We start from the raw sequence: 24,771 nt of genomic DNA, 5'->3' as shown, positions 1-24,771 counted from the left end.
AACTGTTCGTGCAGATGGTTGTTGCCTTGCAAACGTCCCCATCTGTTGACTCAGGGATCGAGACGTGGCTGCACTATCCGTTACAGCCATGTGGATAAGATGCCTGTCATCCCGACTGCTAGTGATACGAGGCCGTTGGGATCCAGCACGGCGTTCCGTATTACCCTCCTAAACCCACCGATACCATATTCTGCTAACAGTCATTGGATCTCGACCAACGCGAGCAGTTATGTCGCGATACGATAAACCGCAATCGCGATAGACTTCAATCCGACCTTTATCAAAGTCGGAAACGTGATGGTACGCATTTCTCCTCCTTATACGAGGCATCACAACAACGTTTCACCAGGCAACACCGGTCAGCTCCTGTTTGTGTATGAGAAATCGGTTGGAAACTTTGCTCATGTCAGCACGTTGTAGGTGTCGTCACCAGCGCCAACCTTGTGTGAATGCTCTGAAAAGCTAGTCATTTGCATATCCCAGCATCTTCTTCCTCTCGGTTAAATTTCGCTTATGTAGAACGTCATCTTCGTGGTGTAGCAATTGTAATAGCCAGTAGTATAGTTTCACATTATGCTTTCGTGGTTCGACTCCCGCTGCGCCAAGGCTAGATTTCGTAATTATAGTCCTTTTATCCATTTATTATATTCTTACATAGTTAATTCAGTGGTTGATCCAATTGTTTGATTTTTGTGGTAATGAACGAAATTGTTATAGTGAGTTCTAGTCTCTTTTGCTGCTTGATGACCCTTTCGTTAATAATGGTGTGGCACCCATACTTTCATGGTTAACAGGACCACAATTTATAGTTATCCTTCAATAAAACGTTTCTGTTGCATTAAATAATGAAATGAGCGTATGGCGTCGTTGGCCGGGAGGCCCCTATATGGGGAAATTCGGCTGCCAAGCGCAAGTCTTATTTCAGTCGACGCCACACTGGGCGACTTGCGCGCCGGTGATGTGGATGAAATGATGATGAGGACAGCACAGCACTCAGTCCACGAGCGTAGAAAAGCTCCAACCCGGCAGGGAGTCGAACCCGGGCCCGCTTGCATGGGAGACGGGCACGTTACCACCCAGCTAAGCGGGCGGACGTTTCTGTCACATGACATTGTTTTTCTTAAACTTGCATGATCTTATGGGAAGGTTCCTTTCTTTGTAGGTCCACATCTACATTTACATTGATTCTGTGCCAGCCACCGTACGGATTGTGGCGGAGGGTATCCTGTACCATTGCTAGTCATTTCCTCTCCTGTTCCACTTTCCAATAGACCGAAGGAGAAACGACTATCTACACTACTGGCCATTAAAATTGCTACACCACGAAGATGAAGTGCTACAGACGCGAAATTTAACCGACATGAGGAAGATGTTGTGATATGCAAACGATTAGCTTTTCAGAGCATTCACACAAGGTTGGCGCCGGTGGCGACACCTACAACGTGCTGACATGTGGAAAGTTTCCAACCCATTTCTCATACACAAACATCAGCTGACCGGCGTTGCCCGGTGAAACCTAGTTGTGATGCCTCGTGTAAGGAGGAAAAATGCGTTCCATCACGTTTCCGACTTTGAGAAAAGGTTGGATTGTAGTCTATAGCGATTGCGGTTTATCGTATTGATGCTCGCGTTGGTCGAGATCCAGTGACTGTTAGCAGAATATGGAATCGATGGGTTCATGAGGGTAATACGGAACGCCGTGCTGGATCCCAATGGCCTCGTATCACTAGCAGTCGAGATGACAGGCATCTTATCCACATGGCTGTAACGGACCGTGCAGCCACGTTTCGATCCCTGAGTCAACAGATGGGGACGTTTGCAAGACAACAACCATCTGCAGGAACAGTTCGACGACGTTTGCAGCAGCATGGACTCTCAGCTCTGAGACCGTGGCTGCGGTTACGCGTGACGCTGCATAACAGACAGGAGCGCCTGCGATGGTGTACTCAACGACGAACCTTGGTGCACGAATGGCAAAACGTCATTTTTTCTGATGAATCCAGGTTCTGTTTACAGCATCATGATGGTCGCATCCGGTCGTATCGCGGTGAACGCACATTGCAAGCGTGTATTCGTCATCGCCATACTGGCGTATCACCCGGCGTGATGGTATGGCCTGGCATCAGTTACGAGTCTCGGTCACCTCTTGTTCGCATTGACGGCACTTTGAAGTGGACGTTCAGATGTGTTACGAGCCGTGGCTCTACCCTTCATTCGATCCCTGCGAAACCTTACATTTCAGCAGGATAATGCGCCACCGCATGTTACAGGTCCTGTACGGGCCTTTCTGGATACAGAAAATGTTCAACTGCTGCCCTGGCCAGCACATTCTCCAGTTCTCTCACCAGCTGAAAAAGTCTGGTCAATGGTGGCCGAGTAACTGGCTCTTGATGAACTGTGGTCTCGTGTTGAAGCTGCATGGGCAGCTGTACCTGTACACGCCATCCAAGCTCTGTTTGACTGAATGTCCAGGCGTGTCAAGGTCGTTATTACGGCCAGAGGTTGTTGTCCTGAGTAGTGATTTCTCAGGATCTATGCACCCAAATTGCGTGAAAATGTAATTACATCAATACCCAGAATGAGAGTGAAAATCTCATTCTGGAAACATCCCCCAGGCTGTGGCTAAGCCATGTCTCCGCAATATCCTTTTTTTCAGGAGTGCTAGTTCTGCAAGGTTCGCAGGAGAGCTTCTGTAAAGTTTGGAAGGTAGGAGACGAGGTACTGGCACATCAATACCCGTTTATCATCTGCATATCTTCTGATGTAGCAATTTTAATGGCCAGTAGTGTATATGCCTATTTTATCGTATTTTATATTCGCGGCCCTTAAGCGTATCGTATGTTGGCGGCAGTACAATCGTTCTCTAAATTTTCTCAATAGTGTTTCTCGAAAACATCATCGTCGTCCCGGCGATTCCCATTCGACTTCCCAGTGCACCTCCGTAACACTTGACGGTTGTTCCAACCTAGCAGCCCGCCTCTGAATTGCTTCGATGCCTTCCTTCAGTCCCACCTGGTACGGATCCTAAGGCCTCGAGCAGTACAAGGTGCATTCAAGTTCTAAGGCCTCCAATTTTTTTTCTCCGGACTGGAAAGAGATAGAAACATGCGCATTGTTTTAAAATGAGGCCGCGTTCATTGTCAATACGTCCCAGAGATGGCAGCACCGTACGGCAGATGGAATTTTACCGCCAGCGGCGAGAATGAGAACTGTTTTAAATACTTAAAATGGCGACGTTTTCCTTACTTGAACAGCGTGCAATCATTCGTTTTCTGAATTTGCGTGGTGTGAAACCAATTGAAATCCATCGACAGTTGAAGGAGACATGTGGTGATGGAGTTATGGATGTGTCGAAAGTGCGTTCGTGGGTGCGACAGTTTAATGAAGGCAGAACATCATGTGACAACAAACCGAAACAACCTCGGGCTCACACAAGCCGGTCTGACGACACGATCGAGAAAGTGGAGAGAATTGTTTTGGGGGATCGCCGAATGACTGTTGAACAGATCGTCTCCAGAGTTGGCATTTCTGTGGGTTCTGTGCACACAATCCTGCATGACGACCTGAAAATGCGAAAAGTGTCATCCAGGTGGGTGCCACGAATGCTAACGGACGACCACACGGCTGCCCGTGTGGCATGTTCCCAAGCAATGTAGATGCGCAACGGCAGCACGAATGGGACTTTCTTTTCGTCGGTTGTGACAATGGATGAGACGTGGATGCCATTTTTCAATCCTGAAACAAAGCGCCGTTCAGCTCAATGGAAGCACACAGATTCACCGCCACCAAAATAATTTTGGGTAACCACCAGAGCTGAAAAAATGGTGTCCATGTTCTGGGACAGCGAGGGGGGCGTAATCCTTACCCATTACGTTCCAAAGGGCACTATGGTAACAGGTGCATCCTACGAAAATGTTTTTAAGAACAAATGCCTTCCTGCACTGCAACGAAAACGTCCAGGAACGGCTGCGCGTGTGCTGTTTCACCAAGACAACGCACCCGCACATCGAGCTAATGTTACGCAACAGTTTCTTCGTGATAACAACTTTGAAGTGATTCCTCATGCTCCCTACTCACCTGACCTGGCTCCTAGTTACTTTTGGGTTTTTCCAACAATGAAAGACACTCTCTGTGGCCGCACATTCACCAGCCGTGCTGCTATTGCCTCAGCGATTTTCCAGTGGTCAAAACAGACTCCTAAAGAAGCGTTCGCCGCTGCCATGGAATCATGGCGTCAGCGTTGTGAAAAATGTGCTCGTCTGCAGGGCGATTACGTCGAGAAGTAACGCCAGTTTCATCGATTTCGGGTGAATAGTTAATTAGAAAAAAAATCGGAGCCCTTAGAACTTGAATGCACCTCGTAGATTCACCGTACGGAGTGTGGCAGAAGGTACCCTGTACCACTGCTAGTCATTTCCCGTAGTCATAGAGCGAGGGAGAACCGACTGTCTACATTACTGGCTGGGTTCTATTACTTAAGAAGCCTTCGAGCCACTCACATGTGCCTTCATTAACAGCCTGCTACGGGGTCTTTGTCAAATGTTTTCTGGAAATCTATGGTCCAAGCATTATGGTCATCAGTCCCATAGAACTTAGAACTACCTAAACCTAACTAACCTAAGGACATCACACACATCCATGCGCGAGGCAGAATTCGATCCTGCGACCGTAGCAGCAGTGCGGTTCCGGACTGAAGCGCCTAGAACCGCTCGGCCACAGCGGCCGGCTCTGTAAATCTAAAAATGTGGAATATGCCTGTTGCCCGTAATCCATAGGTCACAGTATATCATGTGAGAGAAGGGCAAGCTGACTTTCGTATGAGCGGTGTTTTCTAAAACCATGCTGATTCGTGGACATAAGCTTCTCAAGGATTCTGCAGCAAACAGAACTATAATGTTTCAGGTCCATTCTTTCACCCTTCTTATGTAGTGGCGACACCTGCTCCTTTTTCCAGTGGCTTGTGACTTGTTACTGGAGGGAGAGACTGACGATAAATTCACCGGGAATTTGACATGCAGCATCTTAGGCATATACTACACAGCCCCACCGACACCTCAGAACCGTCCCAGATATCCGACAGTGTACAACAGCACAGACGGACCGAACTTACCTCCCCGATGCTCTTGATGAGGGTGATGTCCTGGCTGGTGAGGTCGCAGGTGACATTCTGCACGGGCCTCAGGAGACGCCCGCCCCAGCCGTCCAGCAACAGCTCCCCAGACCTCTGGTAACCCAACACCAGCTGCTCCACGCTGCTGAAGAAAACTCCCGGCCTGCAGTACCAGCCCTGCAACACAAGAGCACTTCTCCCATCTTGCCAAAGGTTCCACCGGGGCCTGCAGCTACGAGGGCGTTTCGAAAAGTAAAGATACAATGGCTCGCAGTCCTTAAATAGAACATTTATTTAGAAAAGTCAGTTCCATCTTATTAACTGAATTATTCGATATTTTTCGACATAATCACCCCCGTTATTCAACATTTGTGAGGTCGGTGGACAAGCTTTTGTATCTGTTGTGTACATAGTTCCGTGTAGTCAGCGCGTACACAACTTTCCCACCAGAGCGCGCCCCGCTAAGCACAACAGCGCAGGCGCAGCGCTCGTCCGTTTCCGCACTACAAGATGGCGCTGCCTTAGAGACGGACCAAATTCTGCTTCCGCTGATCCGCGTATTAATATGTAACGCAGCCAATGAGATTGCTGCTAACGTAGAACCTTTTCTCCTCGTGGATCACAATCGTGCAGTGATACCTGAATGCATGAGGTATTATAACGAGTGTACAGGCCTCCGATTAATCAGTCTGCATTAGTCTGTACGAGTCTGCATTTATCTGCACCTGTCTGTACCAGTCTACATTAGTCTGTACCAGTCTATAGTCAAGTTTCAGTCTGCGCCTAATAAGATTATCATATTCGTGTACATAGCCCTGAAGAGAAATGTATAGACACTTTGTCCAGTATCAAAGATATATGAGAATAAGATTAACATACCAAGACCAAAGGAACTTCTGATTGTCAATTGTAAAGAGCATCCAGGATCAAGTTACATAATGTTTATGCTTGTTATTTTTTTAATAAATGTGTGTGAAAATTAATCAAGTTCTGTTTAATGTTGATCACCGTCAATCTGCTACTCTAAGTGTGAAAGTAGCATTTCTATTGTCTGACCTAACGGCAGAAGATAGACACGCCACGATAAGTCCACGAGACATATTGCTGACACTTGCCTACTTCGTTAGAGCGACAAGTCAAATAATCTGATGGTGTGTGTACCGAAGGTCTTACAGTACGCACACCACAGTATCCCACAGTCATAGAAGGTTGCCGACTGTTGTCGGTACGACATTTCAACTTCATCTTTGATCTCTTCATCGTCATGGAATGATTTTCCACCAAGATGTGACTTCAGGTAACGGAAGACATGGAAGTCAGTGGGCGCAAGGTCCAGGGTGTATGGTGGATGGTCCAATACGTCCCATTGGAATTGTTTGAGTAGTGCTTTGGCTACGAGCGCTGTGTGAGGCCGAGCTTTTCATGAAGCAAGCGGACTCCACTTGTCAGCATTCCACTGCGTTTGTTTTGAATTGCCATTGGAAGACGTTTGAAAGCCTGGCAGTACACAGCAGCATTAATTGTCGTTCCAGGAGGCATAAATTCCAACAGAAGAATGCCTTGTCTGTCCGAAAAAACAAAAGCCACGATTTTCTTCGTCGAAATCGAGGTTTTGCATTTCTTGGCTTTTGGTGAATTCTAATGGCGCCATTGCATTGATTGTTGCTTGGATTCAGGTGTATGGTGATAAACCCAAGTCTCATCACCTGTCACAATGTTATCAAGGAACTCATCACCTGCTTCAGCATAGCATGTGAGGAAGTCGAGTGCAAAGCCCATCCTTTTCTTTTTGTGTTCTTCCATTAACAGTTTTGGAACCCAGCGCACACACAATTTCCTGCACCCTAACTCGACGGTCACAATAAAGAGTTGTCATTGACATGTCCGGTATGATGTGAAGCAATTCTTTCAATCTGAGACGTCTATTCTCACGAATTCCTTCCTCCGTTCTCCGAAGAAGGGCATCAGAGATCACAGATGGCCGACCTGTTCTTTGTTCGTCATGAACATCGGTCCTACTTTCAGAGAAATGACGACACCATTTCGTTACATTTTGTCGATTCGTAATGTTCCCATAAACATAAACAACTTCTTTGTGAATATCCGCTGGTCGCTGCCCTTTTGCATGAAGAAAACGTATGATGGAGCGCACTTCGCTTTTGGCGGGATTCTGAATCGGTGCAGCCATTTTAAACACGACCTGCTCCAACCAGAAGAAACGTTCAACTGCCGAACGACCGCGAAGAGAAAGCTAACGGTTCAAGCTTAACACCAGTCTTGCCAACTTGCTCGCCAAAACTCTTCTGTTCCTCTGGCGTAAAGTGTATCTTTACTTTCCGAAATACCCTCGTACATCACTGATCTCCTGCCCAACAGCACGAGGGGCGTTTAATAAATGAGTCAGAGGTTCGTATTACTGTGGATTGCTTGATGCAACAAGAATGAAAACGACAGTATGTGATCAAAAGTATCCGGACACCTGGCTGAAAATCTTAGAAGTCCATGGCGCCCTCTATCGGTAAAGCTGGAATTTAATATGGTGTTGGCCCACCCTTATCCTTGATAACAGCTTCCACATTCGCAGGCATACGTTCAGTCAGGTGCTGGAAGATTTCTTGGGGAATGGCAGTCCACTATTCACGAAGTGCCGCACTGAGGAGAGATATCGATGTCGGTGAGGCCTGGCACGACGTCGACGTTCCAAAGCACCCCAAAGGTGTTCTATGGGATTCAGCATTCTGAGCAGGCCAGTCGACTACAGGGATGTTATTGTCGTGTAACCACTCTGCCACAGGCCGTGCATTATGGGCAGGTGCTCGATCGTAATGAATCGCCATCCCCGAATAGCTCTTCAACAGTGGGAAGCAAGAAGGCGCTTAAAACATCAATGTAGGCCTTTGCTGTGATAGTGTCAAGCAAAACAACAAGTGGTGCAAGCCCCCTCCACGAAAAACACGACCACACCATAACACCACAGCCTCCGAATTTTACTGTTGGCACTACACACGCTGGCAGATGACGTTAACCGTTCATTCGCCTTACCCACACTCTGCCATCGGATCGCCACATTGTGTACCGTGATTCGTCACTCCACACAACGTTTTTTCAGTGTTCAGTCGTCCAATGTTTACACTCCTTACACCAAACGAGGCGTCGTTTGGCATTTACCAGCGTGATGTGTGGCTTATGAGCAGCAGCACGACCATGAAATCCAAGTTTTCTCATCTCCCACCTAAGTCATAACACTTGCAGTGGATCCTGATGCAGTTTGAAATTCCTGCGTGTTGTTCTGGATAGATGTCTGCCTATTACACATTACGGCCTTGTTCACTGTAGGTAGTCTCTGTCAGACGAGATCGGCCTGTACACTTTTGTGCTGTACGTATCCCTTCACGTTTCCACTTCACTATCACATCGGAAACAGAGGACCTAGGGATATTAAGGAGTGTGATAATCTCGCGTACAGTCGTATGACCCAAGTGACACCCAGTCACCTGACCACGTTCGAAGCCCGTGAGTTCTGCGGAACGCCCCATTCTGCTCCCTCAGGATGTCTGATGACTACTGAGGTCGCTGATTTGGAGTACCTGGCGGTAGGTGCCAGCATAATGCATCTAATATGAAAAACGTATGCTTTTGGGGGTGTGCGGATACTTTTTATCTCACAGGGTTGTTGTTGTTGTGGTCTTCAGTCCTGAGACTGGTTTGATGCAGCTCTCCATAATAATCTATCCTGTGCAAGCTCCTTCATCTCCCAGTACCTACTGCAACCTACATCCTTCTGAATCTACTTAGTGTATTCATCTCTTGGTCTCCGTCTATGATTTTTACCCTCCACGCTGCCCTCCAATGCTAAATTTGTGATCCCTTGATGCCTCAGGACATGTCCTACCCACCGATCCCTCCTTCTAGTCAAGTTGTGCCACAAACTCCTCTTCTCCCCAATTCTATTCGATAACTCCTCATTAGTTATGTGATCTACCCATCTAATCTTCAGTATTCTTCTGTAGCACCACATTGCGAAAGCTTCTATTCTCTTCTTGTCCAAACTGGTTATCGTCCATGTTTCACTTCCATACATGGCTACACTCCATGACACTTCCTGACACTTAAATCTATACTCGATGTTAACAAATTTCTCTTCTTCAGCAACGCTTTCCTTGCCATTTCCAGTCTACATTTTATATCCTCTCTACTTCGACCATCATCAGTTATTTTGCTCCCCAAATAGCAAAACTCCTTTACTACTTTAAGTGCCTCATTTCCTAATCTAATTCCCTCAGCATCACCCGACTTAATTCGACTACATTCCATTATAATCGTTTTGCTTTTGTTGATGTTCATCTTATATCCTCCTTTCAAGACACTGTCCATTCCGTTCAACTGCTCTTCCAAATCCTTTGCTGTCTCCGACAGAATTACAATATCATCAGCGAACCTCAAAGTTTTTATTTCTTCTCCATCGATTTTAATACCTACTCCAAATTTTTCTTTTGTTTCCTTTACTGCTTGCTCAATATACAGATTGAATAACATCGGGGAGAGACTACAATCCTGTCTCACTCCCTTCCCAACCACTGCTTCCCTTTCATGCCCCTCGGCTCTTATAACTGCCATCTGATTTCTGTACAAATTGTAAATAGCCTTTTGCTCCCTGTATTTGACCCCTGTCACCTTCGGAATTTGAAAGAGAGTATTCCAGTCAACATTGTCAAAAGCTTTCTCTAAGTCTACAGATGCTATAAACATAGGTTTGCCTTTCCTTAATCTTTCTTCTAAGATAAGTCGTAAGGTTAGTATTGCCTCACGTGTTCCAACATTTCTATGGAATCCAAACTGATCTTCCCTGAGGTCAGCTTCTACCAGTTTTCCCATTCGTCTGTAAATAATTCGCGTTAGTATTTTGCAGCTGTGACTTATTAAACTAATAGTTCGGTAATTTTCACATCTGTCAACACCTACTTTCTTTGGGATTGGAATTATTATGTTCTTCTTGAAGTCAGAGGGTATTTTGCCTGTCTCACACATCTTGCTCACCAGATGGTAGAGCTTTGTCAGGACTGGCTCTCCCAAGGCTGTCAGTAGTACTAATGGAATGTTGTCTACTCCCGGGGCCTTGTTTCGACTCAAGGTCTTTCAGTGCTCTGTCAACCTCTTCACGCAGTGTCGTAACTCCCACTTCATCTACATCCTCTTCCATTTCCACAACATTGTCCTCAAGTACATCGCCCTTGTATAGACCCTCTATATACTCCTTCCACCTTTCTGCTTTCCCCTCTTTGCTTAGAACTGGGATTCCATCTGAGCTCTTGAAATTCATACATGTGGCTCTCTTTTCTCCAAAGGTCTCTTTAATTTTCCTGTAGGCAGTATCTATCTTACCCCTAGTGAGATAAGCCTCTACATCCTTACATTTGTCCTCTAGCCAAACCTGCTTAGCCATTTTGCACTTCCTGTCGATATCATTTTTGAGACGTTTGTATTCCTTTTTGCCTGCTTCATTTACTGCATTTTTATATTTTCTCCTTTCATCAATTAAATTCAATATTTCTTCTGTTACCCAAGGATTTCTAGTAGCCCTCGTCTTTTTACCTACTTGATCCTCTGCTGCCTTCACTACTTCATCCCTCAGAGCTACCCATTCGTCTTCTACTGTATTTCTTTCCCCCATTCCTGTCAATTGTTCCCTTATGCTCTCCCTGAAACTCTGTACAACCTCTGGTTCTTTCAGTTTATCCAGGTCCCATCTCCTTAAATTCCCACCTTTTTGTAATTTCTTCAGTTTTAATCTACAGTTCATAACCAATAGATTGTGGTCAGAGTCCACATCTGCCCCTGGAAATGTCCTACAATTTAAAAACTGGTTCCTAAGTCTCTGTCTTACCATTATATAATCTATCTGACACCTTTTAGTATCTCCAGGATTCTTCCATGTATACAACCTTCTTTTATGATTCTTGAACCAAGTGTTAGCTACGATTAATTTATGCTCTGTGCAAAATTCTAACAGACGGCTTCCTCTTTCATTTCTTAGCCCCAATCCATATACACCAACTATGTTTCCTTCTCTCCCTTTTCCTACTGTCGAATTCCAGTCACCCATGACTATTAAATTTTCGTCTCCCTTCACTACCTGAATAATTTCTTTTATCTCATCATACATTTCTTCAATTTCACAGGGTATGTCAGATGAAATTATGAACTTGAGGAAAAAGCACGTGATTTTTTTTCGATGGGTACTCTAATATAATATTTGCTAAAGGTAGAAATGGACGGTACATACATCTCAGGCACTGTTACTGTTGAAAATCTGAGTCGTAGATCAAGATCGAAAATTTAGGAAGCAAAAACCGGACAGAAATTCATTGTCCGTTAAGCGAAGTTGGTTGTGAGTGTACACTGGACCGTAGAACATTTTCACGTTGGGTTAATCGTTTTCGTGGTGGGCATATGAGCATAGACGATAATTCAAGACCCAGAAGACCAAAAATGTCAATGGATGAACGAAATGTTAAACATGTAGCAGATGCGCTTGAAGAAGATCGCAGTACAACTTGTGGGGAACTCTCTGAAACCACGGGAAATTCGCCAGTACCAACATTGAGTATCCTGACAAGTGATTTGAAGAAGAGAAAAAAATTTCTACAAGATGGATCCCACACTTGTCTGCTGAACAGAAGCAGTAACACCTGGACATTGCAACCTTGCGACCGTGAAAGTCTAGGATTCTTGGGTCGAATTCACGCTACTGATGAAATGTAGATTAGGGACTTTGAACCAGAATTACACAGTCCAATGAGTGGGGAAGTTCGGATTCTCCACGTCCAAAAAAATTTCGACACGCTCAAACAAATCCCAAGCAAATAATGATTTATTTCTTGTGACCACCAAGGAATCACAATGACAGACAGAGTCCCATTTGGAGCAAGTGTCACACCAGTGTATATTCGCAACTTCACTCAACACCTGCGCAGGAAAATGCGCAAAATCCGACCTCAGTTGCTTGAGACTTGTTCACTCTTTCTCCACGACAATGCACATCATCTGCATATTGGCAATGTGGTAGATCAAAAATTGGGCGTATACGGATGGGAAATGTAGCCACATCCTCCCTATGGCCCTGACATGAGTCGACTGGACTTGTTTCCAAAGCTGAAAAAACCTGTGTGTGGACGTCGTTGCGTTTCTCTGGAAGAGGGTTCTACCATCATTAGCAGAGCCCTTCAGCAGACGAACGGAAGTGGTGTCCTGGATGGAATAATAGAGCTCCTATGGCGTTGGGATTCAGTCATAGAGAAGCAGTGGGACTATACTGAAGTACTTTAAAGATATATTGAAAAAAACATGTACATGAAAAATAAATGTGCATTATTTATTAAATGTCCCTCGTAACATGAAGACTTCACCTCACTGATACAACTACAGTAACAATAGACTATTAAATTTTTTGGTGATTTGGGGGCATGTGGAGCACAGCTGCCACCTCTGGAGGCAACAATAGCTCTCACCTGGCAGTACACTGAGTCAAACTGTGCTCGGATGTGAGTTGTGGGTTCGACATTCCACACTGCTCCGGTCCTATATATCATGTTTTCTGAATCGTAGGTTCTGGTAAGTGGTGTCATGTGACAGATCTAGATGACGTGCTGGCCTGGTTGAGAGTCGAACATCATCTGTCTCGAGGTAGATGAGAACAGCATGGGAAACATCTTGTCTTGCATTATCTTGTTGAAAGATGATTAGTGGAACCTTCAAAGATAATGCACAGCCACCGGGCTTAACCTGTCAGAAATGTAATGACTGCTGTGTGCATTACCAGCCATGAGTGCCAAAGGTGATTGTGTTGTGTAAACAATGGATATCATACCTCATAGAGTACAACGATGATCAAACGCATTGCAACGTTCGCTCTTCAGAGCCTAAACAGATAAAAATATCGAATGTGATGCTGTATACACTTCATGAGACGTCTGAAAACATCATGTATGTGCTACTCCGACGTCCATTGTGCACCATTGCAAGGGTGTCTCTCTCTGGTGTTTTGGGAAGGGAAGATACAATAATGGTGGCCTTGCTGACAGTGCATACTGCACCAAACGTTTCCACATTGGTATGTTGATACCTGTCTAGTTGGAAACAAAACTGTTTCCTAGCCCAAGGAAGATGAGGTGACAACAGAATCGCCTGCAGCCGAGCTGAAAATATGTGTCTCCTCTCTCGCGCTATTCACGTGGTGCAGATGCACCACTGAAACCATCTATTCAGTAGTTGTCATTGATCCCAGCCAACGCAATGTCATAGAACGATACGCTATAGAATCGACCAGCAGAGCACAAAAAGAGCGAATGTGTTCTTGTTTCTTTAAGACTTAGTACCTTTCAAAATCTCCCTAAGACCTTGGCATACAAACATATCCTTTCCCTTTTTAACGTTCAACTCAAACTCCCACAAGCTCCCTTAACTGTAACTCGCTCACATCCACTAGTCCATCACTTTAAGTCGCCCATTCCCAACCCACTACCACTTCCCCATTCTCGCTCACTTATTCAATCCAACTCTTTGTCACTATCTCTCTCTCTCTCTCACACACACACACACACACACACACTGTCTCCTATCCCACAGCCACAGTCTCCTTCGTTCTGTCCTGCTACCCTGCTACCACAGTCTCCTCTCACTGTCACATCTCCCTCTTGCTCTCTCTTACTGCTATCTCATTCATTCCTTCCCACTCCCACTGTCTCTTCTTACGGTCAGTGTCTCTCTCTTACTCGTTGTCATTGTCATAGATTCTGTATCTCATTATCACTGGCTCTCAACCACATCCACTTTCACCTTCTCTTTGCTCCAGTTATATTGGCACTTCCTCACTGTTTTTCTAAGCACTGTTCTGTCACTGTCAATTACACTGGTGTCCAAAATTAAAGCATCAAACAGAAATTTTTCGAGATTGCGATTATTTTGCCACAGAGCAGTAAAGTAGAAACAGTGTAAAGAATACAAAACATAATCAGCTGGGTTATGCATAACGGTAGACAAGTTGTTTCTTTTTTTCTAACTTAAGACGGCAAGAGCTGACAAGTGCGAGAATTATCGCACAATCAGCTTAACAGCTCATGCATCGAAGCTGCTTACAAGAATAATATACAGAAGAATGGAAAAGAAAATTGAGAATGCGCTAGGTGACGATCAGTTTGGCTTTAGGAAAAGTAAAGGGACGAGAGAGGCAATTCTGACGTTACGGCTAATAATGGAAGCAAGGCTAAAGAAAAATCAAGACACTTTCATAGGATTTGTCGACCTGGAAAAAGCGTTCGGCAATATAAAATGGTGCAAGCTGTTCGAGATTCTGAAAAAAGTAGGGGTAAGCTATAGGGAGAGACGGGTCATACACAATATGTACAACAACCAAGAGGGAATAATAAGAGTGGACGATCAAGAACGAAGTGCTCGTATTAAGAAGGGTGTAAGACAAGGCTGTAGCCTTTCGCCCCTACTCTTCAATCTGTACATCGAGGAAGCAATGATGGAAATAAAAGAAAGGTTCAGGAGTGGAATTAAAATACAAGGTGAAAGGATATCAATGATACGATTCGCTGATGACATTGCTATCCTGAGTGAAAGTGAAGAAGAATTAAACGATCTGCTGAACGGAGTGAACAGTCTAATGAGTACACAGTATGGTCTGAGAGTAAATCGGAGAAAGACGAAGGTAATGAGAAGTAGTAGAAATGAGAACAGCGAGAATCTTAACATCAGGATTGATGGTCACGAAGTCAATGAAGTTAAGGAATTCTGCTAGCTAGGCAGTAAAATAACCAATGACGGACGGAGCAAGGAGGACATCAAAAGCAGACTCGCTATGGCAAAAAAGGCATTTCTGGCCAAGAGAAGTCTTACTAATATCAAATACCGGCCGTAATTTGAGGAAGAAATTTCTGAGGATGTACGTCTGTAGTACAGCATTGTATGGTAGTGAAACATGGGCTGTGGGAAAACCGGAACAGAAGAGAATCAAAGCATTTGAGATGTGGTGCTATAGACGAATGTTGAAAACTAGGTGGACTGATAAGGTAAGGAATGAGGAGGTTCTATGCAGAATCGGAGAGGAAATAAATATGTGGAAAACACTGATAAGGAGAAGGGATAGGATGATAGGACATCTGCTAAGACATGAGGGAATGACTTCCATGGTACTAGAGGGAGCTGTAGAGGGCAAAAACTGTAGAGGAAGACAGAGATTGGAATACGTCAAGCAAATAATTGAGGACGTAAGTTGCAAGTGCTACTCTGAGATGAAGAGGTTAGCACAGGAAAGGAATTTGTGGCAGGCCGCATCAAACCAGTCAGTAGACTGATGACAAAAAAAAAAAAAAAAAAAAAGTCGATAACCGGGCTGTCCAGAGGATCTGGATGAAGGGAAAGGTGCCTTAACCTGTTGTTTACAAGTTGGTGGCTAGTTGGAAACCATCCGGCACTTACAGTACTGTTCTTGCTACACAGCGGACGTGGCCACGCAGACGTTCGACCTCAAATCCTGCACCGCAATTGTAAAGTCACGCAGTGTCATGGTAGCATCCGTGTTTCCTTCTCCTCCAGCTGTACAACAAGCCACCAAACTTTCACCTCATGGGGCGAAGTCACCAGCTATCTTATCTGAGGTTGAAATAACGCAAAACTAATTTTAAACCTCACACTTGATTTAGTGTCCAAAAAAAAAATTTGCATCCGCTTCAGTAGTGGAGTTCCCAGAACCCTTCTGATCATAAGGGAGACACTTTGCAGCATACTTCTCCGCGCTATGTCACTTTATAAGCCAAGTTTCCGCCCCACATCGGATTTTACGCGCGTGGTTTACGTCTACAAGTAGGATGTCTTTGAACTTCTGTATCTCGGAAACAGATAAAGACATCAAGAAAATTTTGAGCGCCATTCGAGAGCTTAAGAATTCGAGCTCTGTTCAAAAAAATCGCAAAACTTTGTACACGAAATTTTTCTGCGCTTACCTTTTACTTACGCTGTTTCCCTTTCTGGAAGCTGTCTTGGTACGCCTTTTGCTGGCTCATGCGAAGCGCCGTCTGCGAATTTTCTTTATCTCGTCTATCGTTGCAAATCTTCGTCCTGTCAATGGGGTTTTCTACTTCGGTTGTAAAAGAAAGTCCGCAGGGGCCAGGTTTGGAGGGTACAGAGGATGAAGTAGTACAGTGATTTGGTTTTTTGTGCAATAATCACACGCCAACAGGGATGAATGTGCGGGTGCGTTATCGTGATGCAAGATCCATGAATTGTCTCGCCACATTTCAGGCCATTTCCTTCCCACAGGATTTCATGACATGATCCAATTGAAATGTTACATTCTTCTGCAATCTCTCGAACAGTCAGTCTTCGACTGGTATGCACATTTTGTTGATGTTCCTGACATGAGCATCGTCGGTAGATGTAGTAAGGTGGCGTGATCTCCTGACCTTCATTTCTTACATATTCCGACCTCACCATCTCGTATTCTGCGTATCAAGACGTTTCATTCGAGCCCAAACTCGATAGGGTAGAGTCAATTTTACAAATTTCCATGTAATCAATATCCAAATCTAATAAATAAATCGCAAGTGCGCATCGAGATTAAAAATTCGAGGCTGGCGTATACAAACATTCAAGACACGATGGACACAGTTTTTGTTCGGTGGAGGCAACCAGCCCACTGGAAAGTCCATAGGAGGGTGAGTTAGCACGCAGCAGTGCCGGCCGGCCGACCGCCCACAGACCAAAACAGGTTTTGTCAGAGAAAAGGGATAATGGCCTGCATGTTCACCTTAAAACCAAAACCCACTGTATTATTGGGAGAGCACCAGCATACACATTTTTTTTGACAGACCTAGTTTGCAGTTTCAGAGTTCTCACAAGTGAACAGTAAATGCCTAACGCAGATGCTATATATTTCTGGTTTGGTCGGCTTAGCCATTCTCTCATTTGTAAGAGTAACGCTGATTGGTGGACTATTTCTGACGCAATGAGCTGGGGGAGTGCAGAAAAGACAGCGGATAACATACCCTTTCGCTTTTTGCGTGGAGGGAAGTCGTTCCGGTGACGCTCTTGTAGCGGGAACACGTAGCGAAAGCGAGTGCGCTCGTGCGTGTACAGAGAGAGCGAGGAACAAAGTCTCTACTCAGTACTGCACTGAGAGAGCACCTCTGTCGCTAGCGAATCGGAGTCATACTCTATATTGAGTCGCTTGTGATTAAGTGTTTGTTCACTGTGTTGGCCACGACACTTCGTGTGTGATGTGAACACAGATGGAGCATTAGTTAGCACCTGAGAGCGAATATTGAGTGGCATCATGGTGGACTGGTTCAAAAATGGCTCTGAGCACTATGGGACTTAACATTTATGATCATCAGTCCCCTAGAACTTAGAACTACTTAAACCTAACTAACCTAAGGACATCACACAACACCCAGTCATCACGAGGCAGAGAAAATCCCTGACCCCGCCGGGAATCGAACCCAGGAACCCGGGCGTGGGATGCGAGAACGCTTCCGCACGACCACGAGCTGCGGACGGTGGACTGGTTATCTGACCAGTGTACCACCGCACATATGTTAGACTAGGGGCAGATAGGAGTCCTTGACTTCATCAAGGCACAGTGAGAGTTCGATTGGCGAAGGTCAGTCCAGATAGAAAGAGATAGTTTTGTTATTTTTCAGCGGCAAACGACGCAGGCAGCAGTCGTTGCAGCTCACGGTATTGTGCGCTACAGTGTAGGCGAGCCCCATCTTTCCTCAATTAGAAATAACATACTTCATTCACGTCACTCCATTACATTTCCCATGCGACAGCCTCGACCGTACTTAGAAAAATACAGTCGGGTAATTACTCCAGTTGAGTAGGTGCGGCTCTCATTCTGCCAAGCAAATAACATTCTTAAAGAAAAGGGATAAAAGAGCTTTCCCACATTTTGTATATAAATGTCATTAACAGGATTCCTGTCCATAAGAGGTAACCTCCTATTCCGAAAAGAACTCGGAAATGTGTGTATCAGTTTATAAATAAAAGTTTCACATGATTTTCTTAAATTTTGCAATAAATAATATTTTCCGTTGGTTTAATGTTTTTCTTGCAGTAACTAGCAATAATCCAGTACCCAAGTATCCCACTAGATACGTAAGAATATGTAGAATATTTTTGTGTCTTTTCGTTACAGCGGACGACTCCAGAAGATACTTATTGCTGAAAGTTGTTCAGCCATTTCTATGTGGTACGTTAGGAGCGTCTTTCTGACTTCTGTAGTAGTGTGGGGTGGAAACTGCTTCTTGCAGGAGCCAAAGGGTACTTGTCAGATCAATCCGTTGCGCAACTCGTCAACATAATACCCACACACTGACACTGTCGAAGGGCGTCCTGAACGAGAATCATCTTTAACTTCCGTCTGGACGTTTTTAAACCGTGTGAACCACTCGTAATACCGAGGCGGCTTAAGGACTCATCACCATAGGCTTCCTGCATCATTTGGTGTGTCATTGTGAAGGATTTCTTTCGTTTCACGCATAACTGAATGCACGCGCGTTGCTCCTCTAGCTCTGCCATCGGAAAATTCGCAAACTGTGCGACACGACATTGTACTGAATACAGAACTGTACAATAGCTAACAGACATACGTCAGTGAAACATCTGGCAGTTACACATTAAACACAGGCGTGTACATGAATGCCAACTGCATTTCGCTCCAACACACCACTGGTGAAATTACGAATGTTCCAGAGTTTTTTGAACAGACCTCGTACATGGTAGCCATTTGCTGTCTGTAGCCATCTTGGAATCCGCGGATCGATTTTGCTATAAAAAACTGTAGAAAAACACTTTTTCCAGCTTTTCCAAGGAACCATTCATGAACTAATGGGGCCTTGAGTCTGGCAGTGGGCCATATAAAACGCAAAAAGAACCATTCGATTTGCTCCATTTGCATAAGCTGGAAGACGTGTGCAATATTCATCCTTTCAGCCTCCGTTATGGGATAATCACAGTATGACGAGCCTTCTGCTGGTATACAAATGCTTCCTAAAAACTAGACACCCCAAATGGTCATGAAGGCCCAAAGATACCGACCGGCCGCCGTATCATCCTCAGCCAACAGGCATCACTGAATGCAGATATGCAATTGTATGTGGTCAGCACACCGCTCTCCCGACCGTATGTCAGTTTACGAGACCGGAGCCGCTATTTCTCAACCAAGTAGCTCCTCAGTTTGCCTCACAAGGGCTGAGTGCACCCCGCTTGCCTACAGCGCCTGGCAGACCGGATGGTCACCCATCCAAATGCTAGACCAGCCCGACGGGGCTTGACTTTGGTGTTCTGACGGGAATTGTTGTTGCCACTGTGGCAAGGCCGTTGGCACAAATGCTTCCTAGCCTACGGCTATCCAGAACACTTGGCCTTGCCTTTGTGTCAGCAATAGAATCAGAGGTATGAGCACCAGAGGAATCCCGTTTTTAAGCGGAGTATTTTGGAACATACCCGTGTTAGGCCAGCGCATGATGTCGCACGCGTACCAATAGGCACTGCTGTTATCGTGCTGGAAGACGTTTTCCTTGTTCAACGATACATATAACACAATCTCGTCGCAAACAAGCAACATTTAATTGCTGTTACTGAATGAGCAATTCCCTGCATAATGTTTCATTAAGCACCGAATGTAGATGCCCTTATTCCTACCTGGACTAACTCATCAGAAGAGTCCATACACACCTACGTTATGCGAAATTTACCACTAGATGTCCCGAGAAGGGGGCCCACTCAGTATAAAGGGAGGTGGAGAGTACTGTGTGATCAACAGCGAAGCAGCGACACCAGAATGGGTCAGAGAGTTTATTGATTTAGAACGTGGATCAGTCTTTGGATGTCACCTGGCAAGTAGAGTTCCCCAATGGTGGAATCGAGTTTTTGAACCCATCTGTACCGTGATGTAGGTTAAGATCCCAGCTATGGCACCCTGCAGCTGTTCACTCTGGTCAGTATTTGTAGGAGCTTGTGGGTTAGAGTACGCATACCCATGGTCTAGGGGTAGCGTCTTTCATTCATAATCTGGCCGTGCGGTTAAAGGCGCTGCAGTCTGGAACCGCAAGACCACTACGGTCGCAGGTTCGAATCCTGCCTCGGGCATGGATGTTTGTGATGTCCTTAGGTTAGTTAGGTTTAACTAGTTCTAAGTTCTAGGGGACTAATGGCCTCAGCAGTTGAGTCCCATAGTGCTCAGAGCCATTTGAACCATTTTCATTCATAACCAAAACGTCTTCGGTCCCGGGTTCGATCCCCGCCACTGCCTAAATTTTGATAAATAATCAGCATTGGCGGCCGAAGACTTCCGGCATATGAAGTCAGCCTCATTCTGCCAACGGCCTTGTCAAAGAGGGCGGAGGAGCGGATAGAGGTTCAGGGCACTCTCTTGTCCTAGGGGTGGGAAATTGCCCCTAAAGGCGGAAGAATCAGCAATGATCAACGACATGAGGATGCAGAAGGCAATGGAAACCACTGCATTAAAGACACGTAACGTGTATCCACAGGACATGTGGCCTGTAATTGAAGAAGTGTCTTGATGATCTCTCCATTGGCAAAAGATTCCGGAATAGTCCCCCATTCGGATCTCCGGGAGGGGACTGCCAAGGGGGAGGTAACCATGAGAAAAAGATTGAATAATCAACGAAAGGATAACGATCTACGACTCGGGGCGTGGAATGTCAGAAGCTTGAACGTGATAGGGAAACTAGAAAATCTGAAAATGGAAATGCAAAGGCTCAATCTAGATATAGTAGGGGTCATTGAAGTGAAGTGGAAGGAAGACAAGGATTTCTGGTCAGATGAGTATCGAGTAATATCAACAGCAGCAGAAAATGGTATAACAGGTGTAGGATTCGTTATGAATAGGAAGGTAGGGCAGAGGGTGTGTTACTGTGAACAGTTCATTGACCGGGTTGTTCTAATCAGAATCGACAGCAGACCAACATCGACAACGATAGTTCAGGTATACATGCCGACGTCGCAAGCTGAAGATGAACAGATAGAGAAAGTGTATGAGGATATTGAAAGGGTAATGCAGTATGTAAAGGGGGACGAAAATCTAATAGTCATGGGCGACTGGAATGCAGTTGTAGGGGAAGGAGCAGAAGAAAAGGTTACAAGAGAATATGGGCTTGGGACAAGGAATGAAAGAGGAGAAAGACTAATTGAGTTCTGTAACAAGTTTCAGCAAGTAATAGCGAATACCCTGTTGAAGAATCACAAGAGGAGGAGGTATACTTGGAAATGGCCGGGAGATACGGGAATATTTCAATTAGATTACATCATGGTCAGACAGAGATTCCGAATTCAGATACTGGACTGTAAGGCGTACCCAGGAGCAGATATAGACTCAGTTCACAATATAGTAGTGATGAAGAGTAGGCTGAAGTTCAAGACATTAGTCAGGAAGAATCAATACGCAAAGAAGTGGAATACGGAGGTACTAAGGAATGACGAGATACGTTTCAAGTTCTCTAACGCTATAGATACAGCAATAAGGAATAGCGCAGTAGGCAGTACAGTTGAAGAGGAATGGAAATCTCTAAAACGGGCCATCACAGAAGTTGGGAAGGAAAACATAGGTACGAAGAAGGTAGCTGCGAAGAAACCATGGGTAACAGAAGAAATACTTCAGTTGATTGATGAAAGGAGGAAGTACAAACATGTTCCGGGAAAATCAGGAATACAGAAATACAAGTCGGTGAGGAATGAAATAAATAGGAAGTGCAGGGAAGCTAAGACGAAATGGCTGCAGGAAAAATGTGAAGACATCGAAAAAGATATGATTGTCGGAAGGACAGACTCAGCATACAGGAAAGTCAAAACAACCTTTGGTGACATTAAAAGCAACGGTGGTAACATTAAGAGTCCAACGGGAATTCCACTGTTAAATGCAGAGGAGAGAGCAGATAGGTGGAAAGAATACATTGAAAGCCTCTATGAGGGTGAAGATTTGACTGATGTGATAGAAGAAGAAACAGGAGTCGATTTAGAAGAGATAGGGGATCCAGTATTAGAATCGGAATTTAAAAGAGCTTTGGAGGACTTACGGTCAAATAAGGCAGAAGGGACAGATAACATTCCATCAGAATTTCTAAAATCATTGGGGGAAGTAGCAACAAAACGACTATTCACGTTGGTGTGTAGAATATATGAGTCTGGCGACATACCATCTGACTTTCGGAAAAGCATCATCCACACAATTCCGAAGACGGCAAGAGCTGACAAGTGCGAGAATTATCGCACAGTCAGCTTAACAGCTCATGCATCGAAGCTGCTTACAAGAATAATATACAGAAGAATGGAAAAGAAAATTGAGAATGCGCTAGGTGACGATCAGTTTGGCTTTAGGAAAAGTAAAGGGACGAGAGAGGCAATTCTGACGTTACGGCTAATAATGGAAGCAAGGCTAAAGAAAAATTAAGACACTTTCATAGGATTTGTCGACCTGGAAAAAGCGTTCGACAATATAAAATGGTGCAAGCTGTTCGAGGTTCTGAAAAAAGTAGGGGTAAGCTATAGGGAGAGACGGGTCATATACAATATGTACAACAACCAAGAGGGAATAATAAGAGTGGACGATCAGGAACGAAGTGCTCGTATTAAGAAGGGTGTAAGACAAGGCTGTAGCCTTTCGCCCCTACTCTTCAATCTGTACATTGAGGAAGCAATGATGGAAATAAAAGAAAGGTTCAGGAGTGGAATTAAAATAAAAGGTGAAAGGATATCAATGATACGATTCGCTGATGACATTGCTATCCTGAGTGTAAGTGAAGAAGAATTAAATGATCTGCTGAACGGAATGAACAGTCTAATGAGTACACAGTATGGTTTGAGAGTAAATCGGAGAAAGACGAAGGTAATGAGAAGTAGTAGAAATGAGAACAGCGAGAAACTTAACATCAGGATTGATGGTCACGAAGTCAATGAAGTTAAGGAATTCTGCTACCTAGGCAGTAAAATAACCAATGACGGACGGAGCAAGGAGGACATCAAAAGCAGACTCGCTGTGGCAAGAAAGGCGTTTCTGGCCAAGAAAAGTCTACTAATATCAAATCCCGGCCTTAATTTGAGGAAGAAATTTCTGAGGATGTACGTCTGGAGTACAGCATTGTATGGTAGTGAAACATGGACTGTGGGAAAACCGGAACAGAAGAAAATCGAAGCATTTGAGATGTGGTGCTATAGACGAATGTTGAAAATTAGGTGGACTGATAAGGTAAGGATTGAGGAGGTTCTACGCAGAATCGGAGAGGAAAGGAATATGTGGAAAACACTGATAAGGGGAAGGGACAGGATGATAGGACATCTGCTAAGACATGAGGGAATGACTTCCATGGTACTAGAGGGAGCTGTAAAGGGCAAAAACTGTAGAGGAAGACATTGGAATACGTCAAGCAAATAATTGAGGACGTAGGTTGCAAGAACTACTCAGAGATGAAGAGGTTAGCATAGGAAAGGAATTCATGGCGGGCCGCATCAAACCAGTCAGTATACTGATGACCAAAAAAAAAAAAGTGGGTTCGAATCTCGTCAGGTTTAGTACTTTTTTTTTCTTTTTAAATCATTAACGCCGTGCGGGGTAGCCGCGCGGTCTAGGGCGTCTTGTCACGGTCCACGCGGCTCCCCCCGTCGGAGATTCGAGTCCTCCCTCGGGCATGGGTGTGTGTGTCGTGCTTAGCGTAAGTTAGATTAAGTTAGATTAAGTAGTGTGTAAGCTTAGGGACCAATGACCTCCGTAGTTTGGTCCCATAAGTCCATACCACAAATTTCCAATTAAATCATTAACGAAATGAATTTCATCATTATTTAATTAATCGCTTTTAATATAGTTTTTATTTGTACGCCCTTGCCACATTATTTTAATCACTGTGTGAGCGTCCCTCATTTGCTTCAGTTTTTTCTTTACATTATTCTCTTCAAAAATTGCGATTTTTGTGAATATGAATTTCACTATATTTATCTATTATAGCATTAAATTATTTTAAAATTCCTATTTATGAGTTAAGAAACAAAATACCAAAATCTATTTACACCTGAGTGCCAAACAATCTGGCACACCTGCCTAATATCGTGTAGGGGCTCCATGATCACGTAGAAGTGCTCCAACACGACGTGTCATGTATTCGACTAATGTCTGTAGTAATGTTTGAGGGGACTGACAACATGAATTCTGCAGGGTTGTCCATAAATCCCTAAGAGCACGAGGGGGTGGAGATCTCTTCTGAACAGCACGTTGCGAGGCATCCCAGATATGTTCATGTCTGGGGAGTGTGGTGGCCAGCCGAAGTGTTTAAACTCATAAGAGTGTTCCCGGACCCACTCTGTAGCAGTTCTGGACGTGTTGTGTGTTGCATTGTCCTGCTGGAATTTCCCAAGTCCGTTGCACAATGGACATGAATGGATGCAGTTGATCAGACAGTATGCTTACGTACGTGTCACCTGTCAGAGCCGAATCTAGACTTATCAGGCGTCCCATATCACACCAACTGCACACTCCGCACACCGTTACACAGCCTCCACCAGCTTCAACAGTCCTCCCTTGACGCGCAGGATCCATGGATTGATGCGGAGGTCTCCATACCCGTACAAGTCCATCCGCTCCATACAAT

The 24,771-nt window shown here is 44.7% G+C and overlaps 1 protein-coding gene across 1 annotated transcript in view; it reads right to left on the bottom strand.

The window, feature by feature from the left end:
* LOC126427971 (tyrosine-protein kinase Fer-like) overlaps positions 1-24,771 on the bottom strand; it is a 116,738-nt gene that overhangs the window by 57,650 nt on the left and 34,317 nt on the right. Inside the window, exon 3 of the mRNA XM_050089857.1 lies at positions 5,111-5,287. Coding sequence (XP_049945814.1) covers positions 5,111-5,287 — 177 coding nt within the window. The remainder of the gene's footprint in view (positions 1-5,110; positions 5,288-24,771) is intronic.

Source organism: Schistocerca serialis, chromosome 12 (assembly GCF_023864345.2).
Source record: "Schistocerca serialis cubense isolate TAMUIC-IGC-003099 chromosome 12, iqSchSeri2.2, whole genome shotgun sequence".
In the NCBI taxonomy this organism is placed as follows: Eukaryota; Metazoa; Arthropoda; class Insecta; order Orthoptera; family Acrididae; genus Schistocerca; species Schistocerca serialis.
Note: the sequence above shows the minus strand (reverse complement) of the source record. Positions and strands in the feature narration are given on the sequence as shown.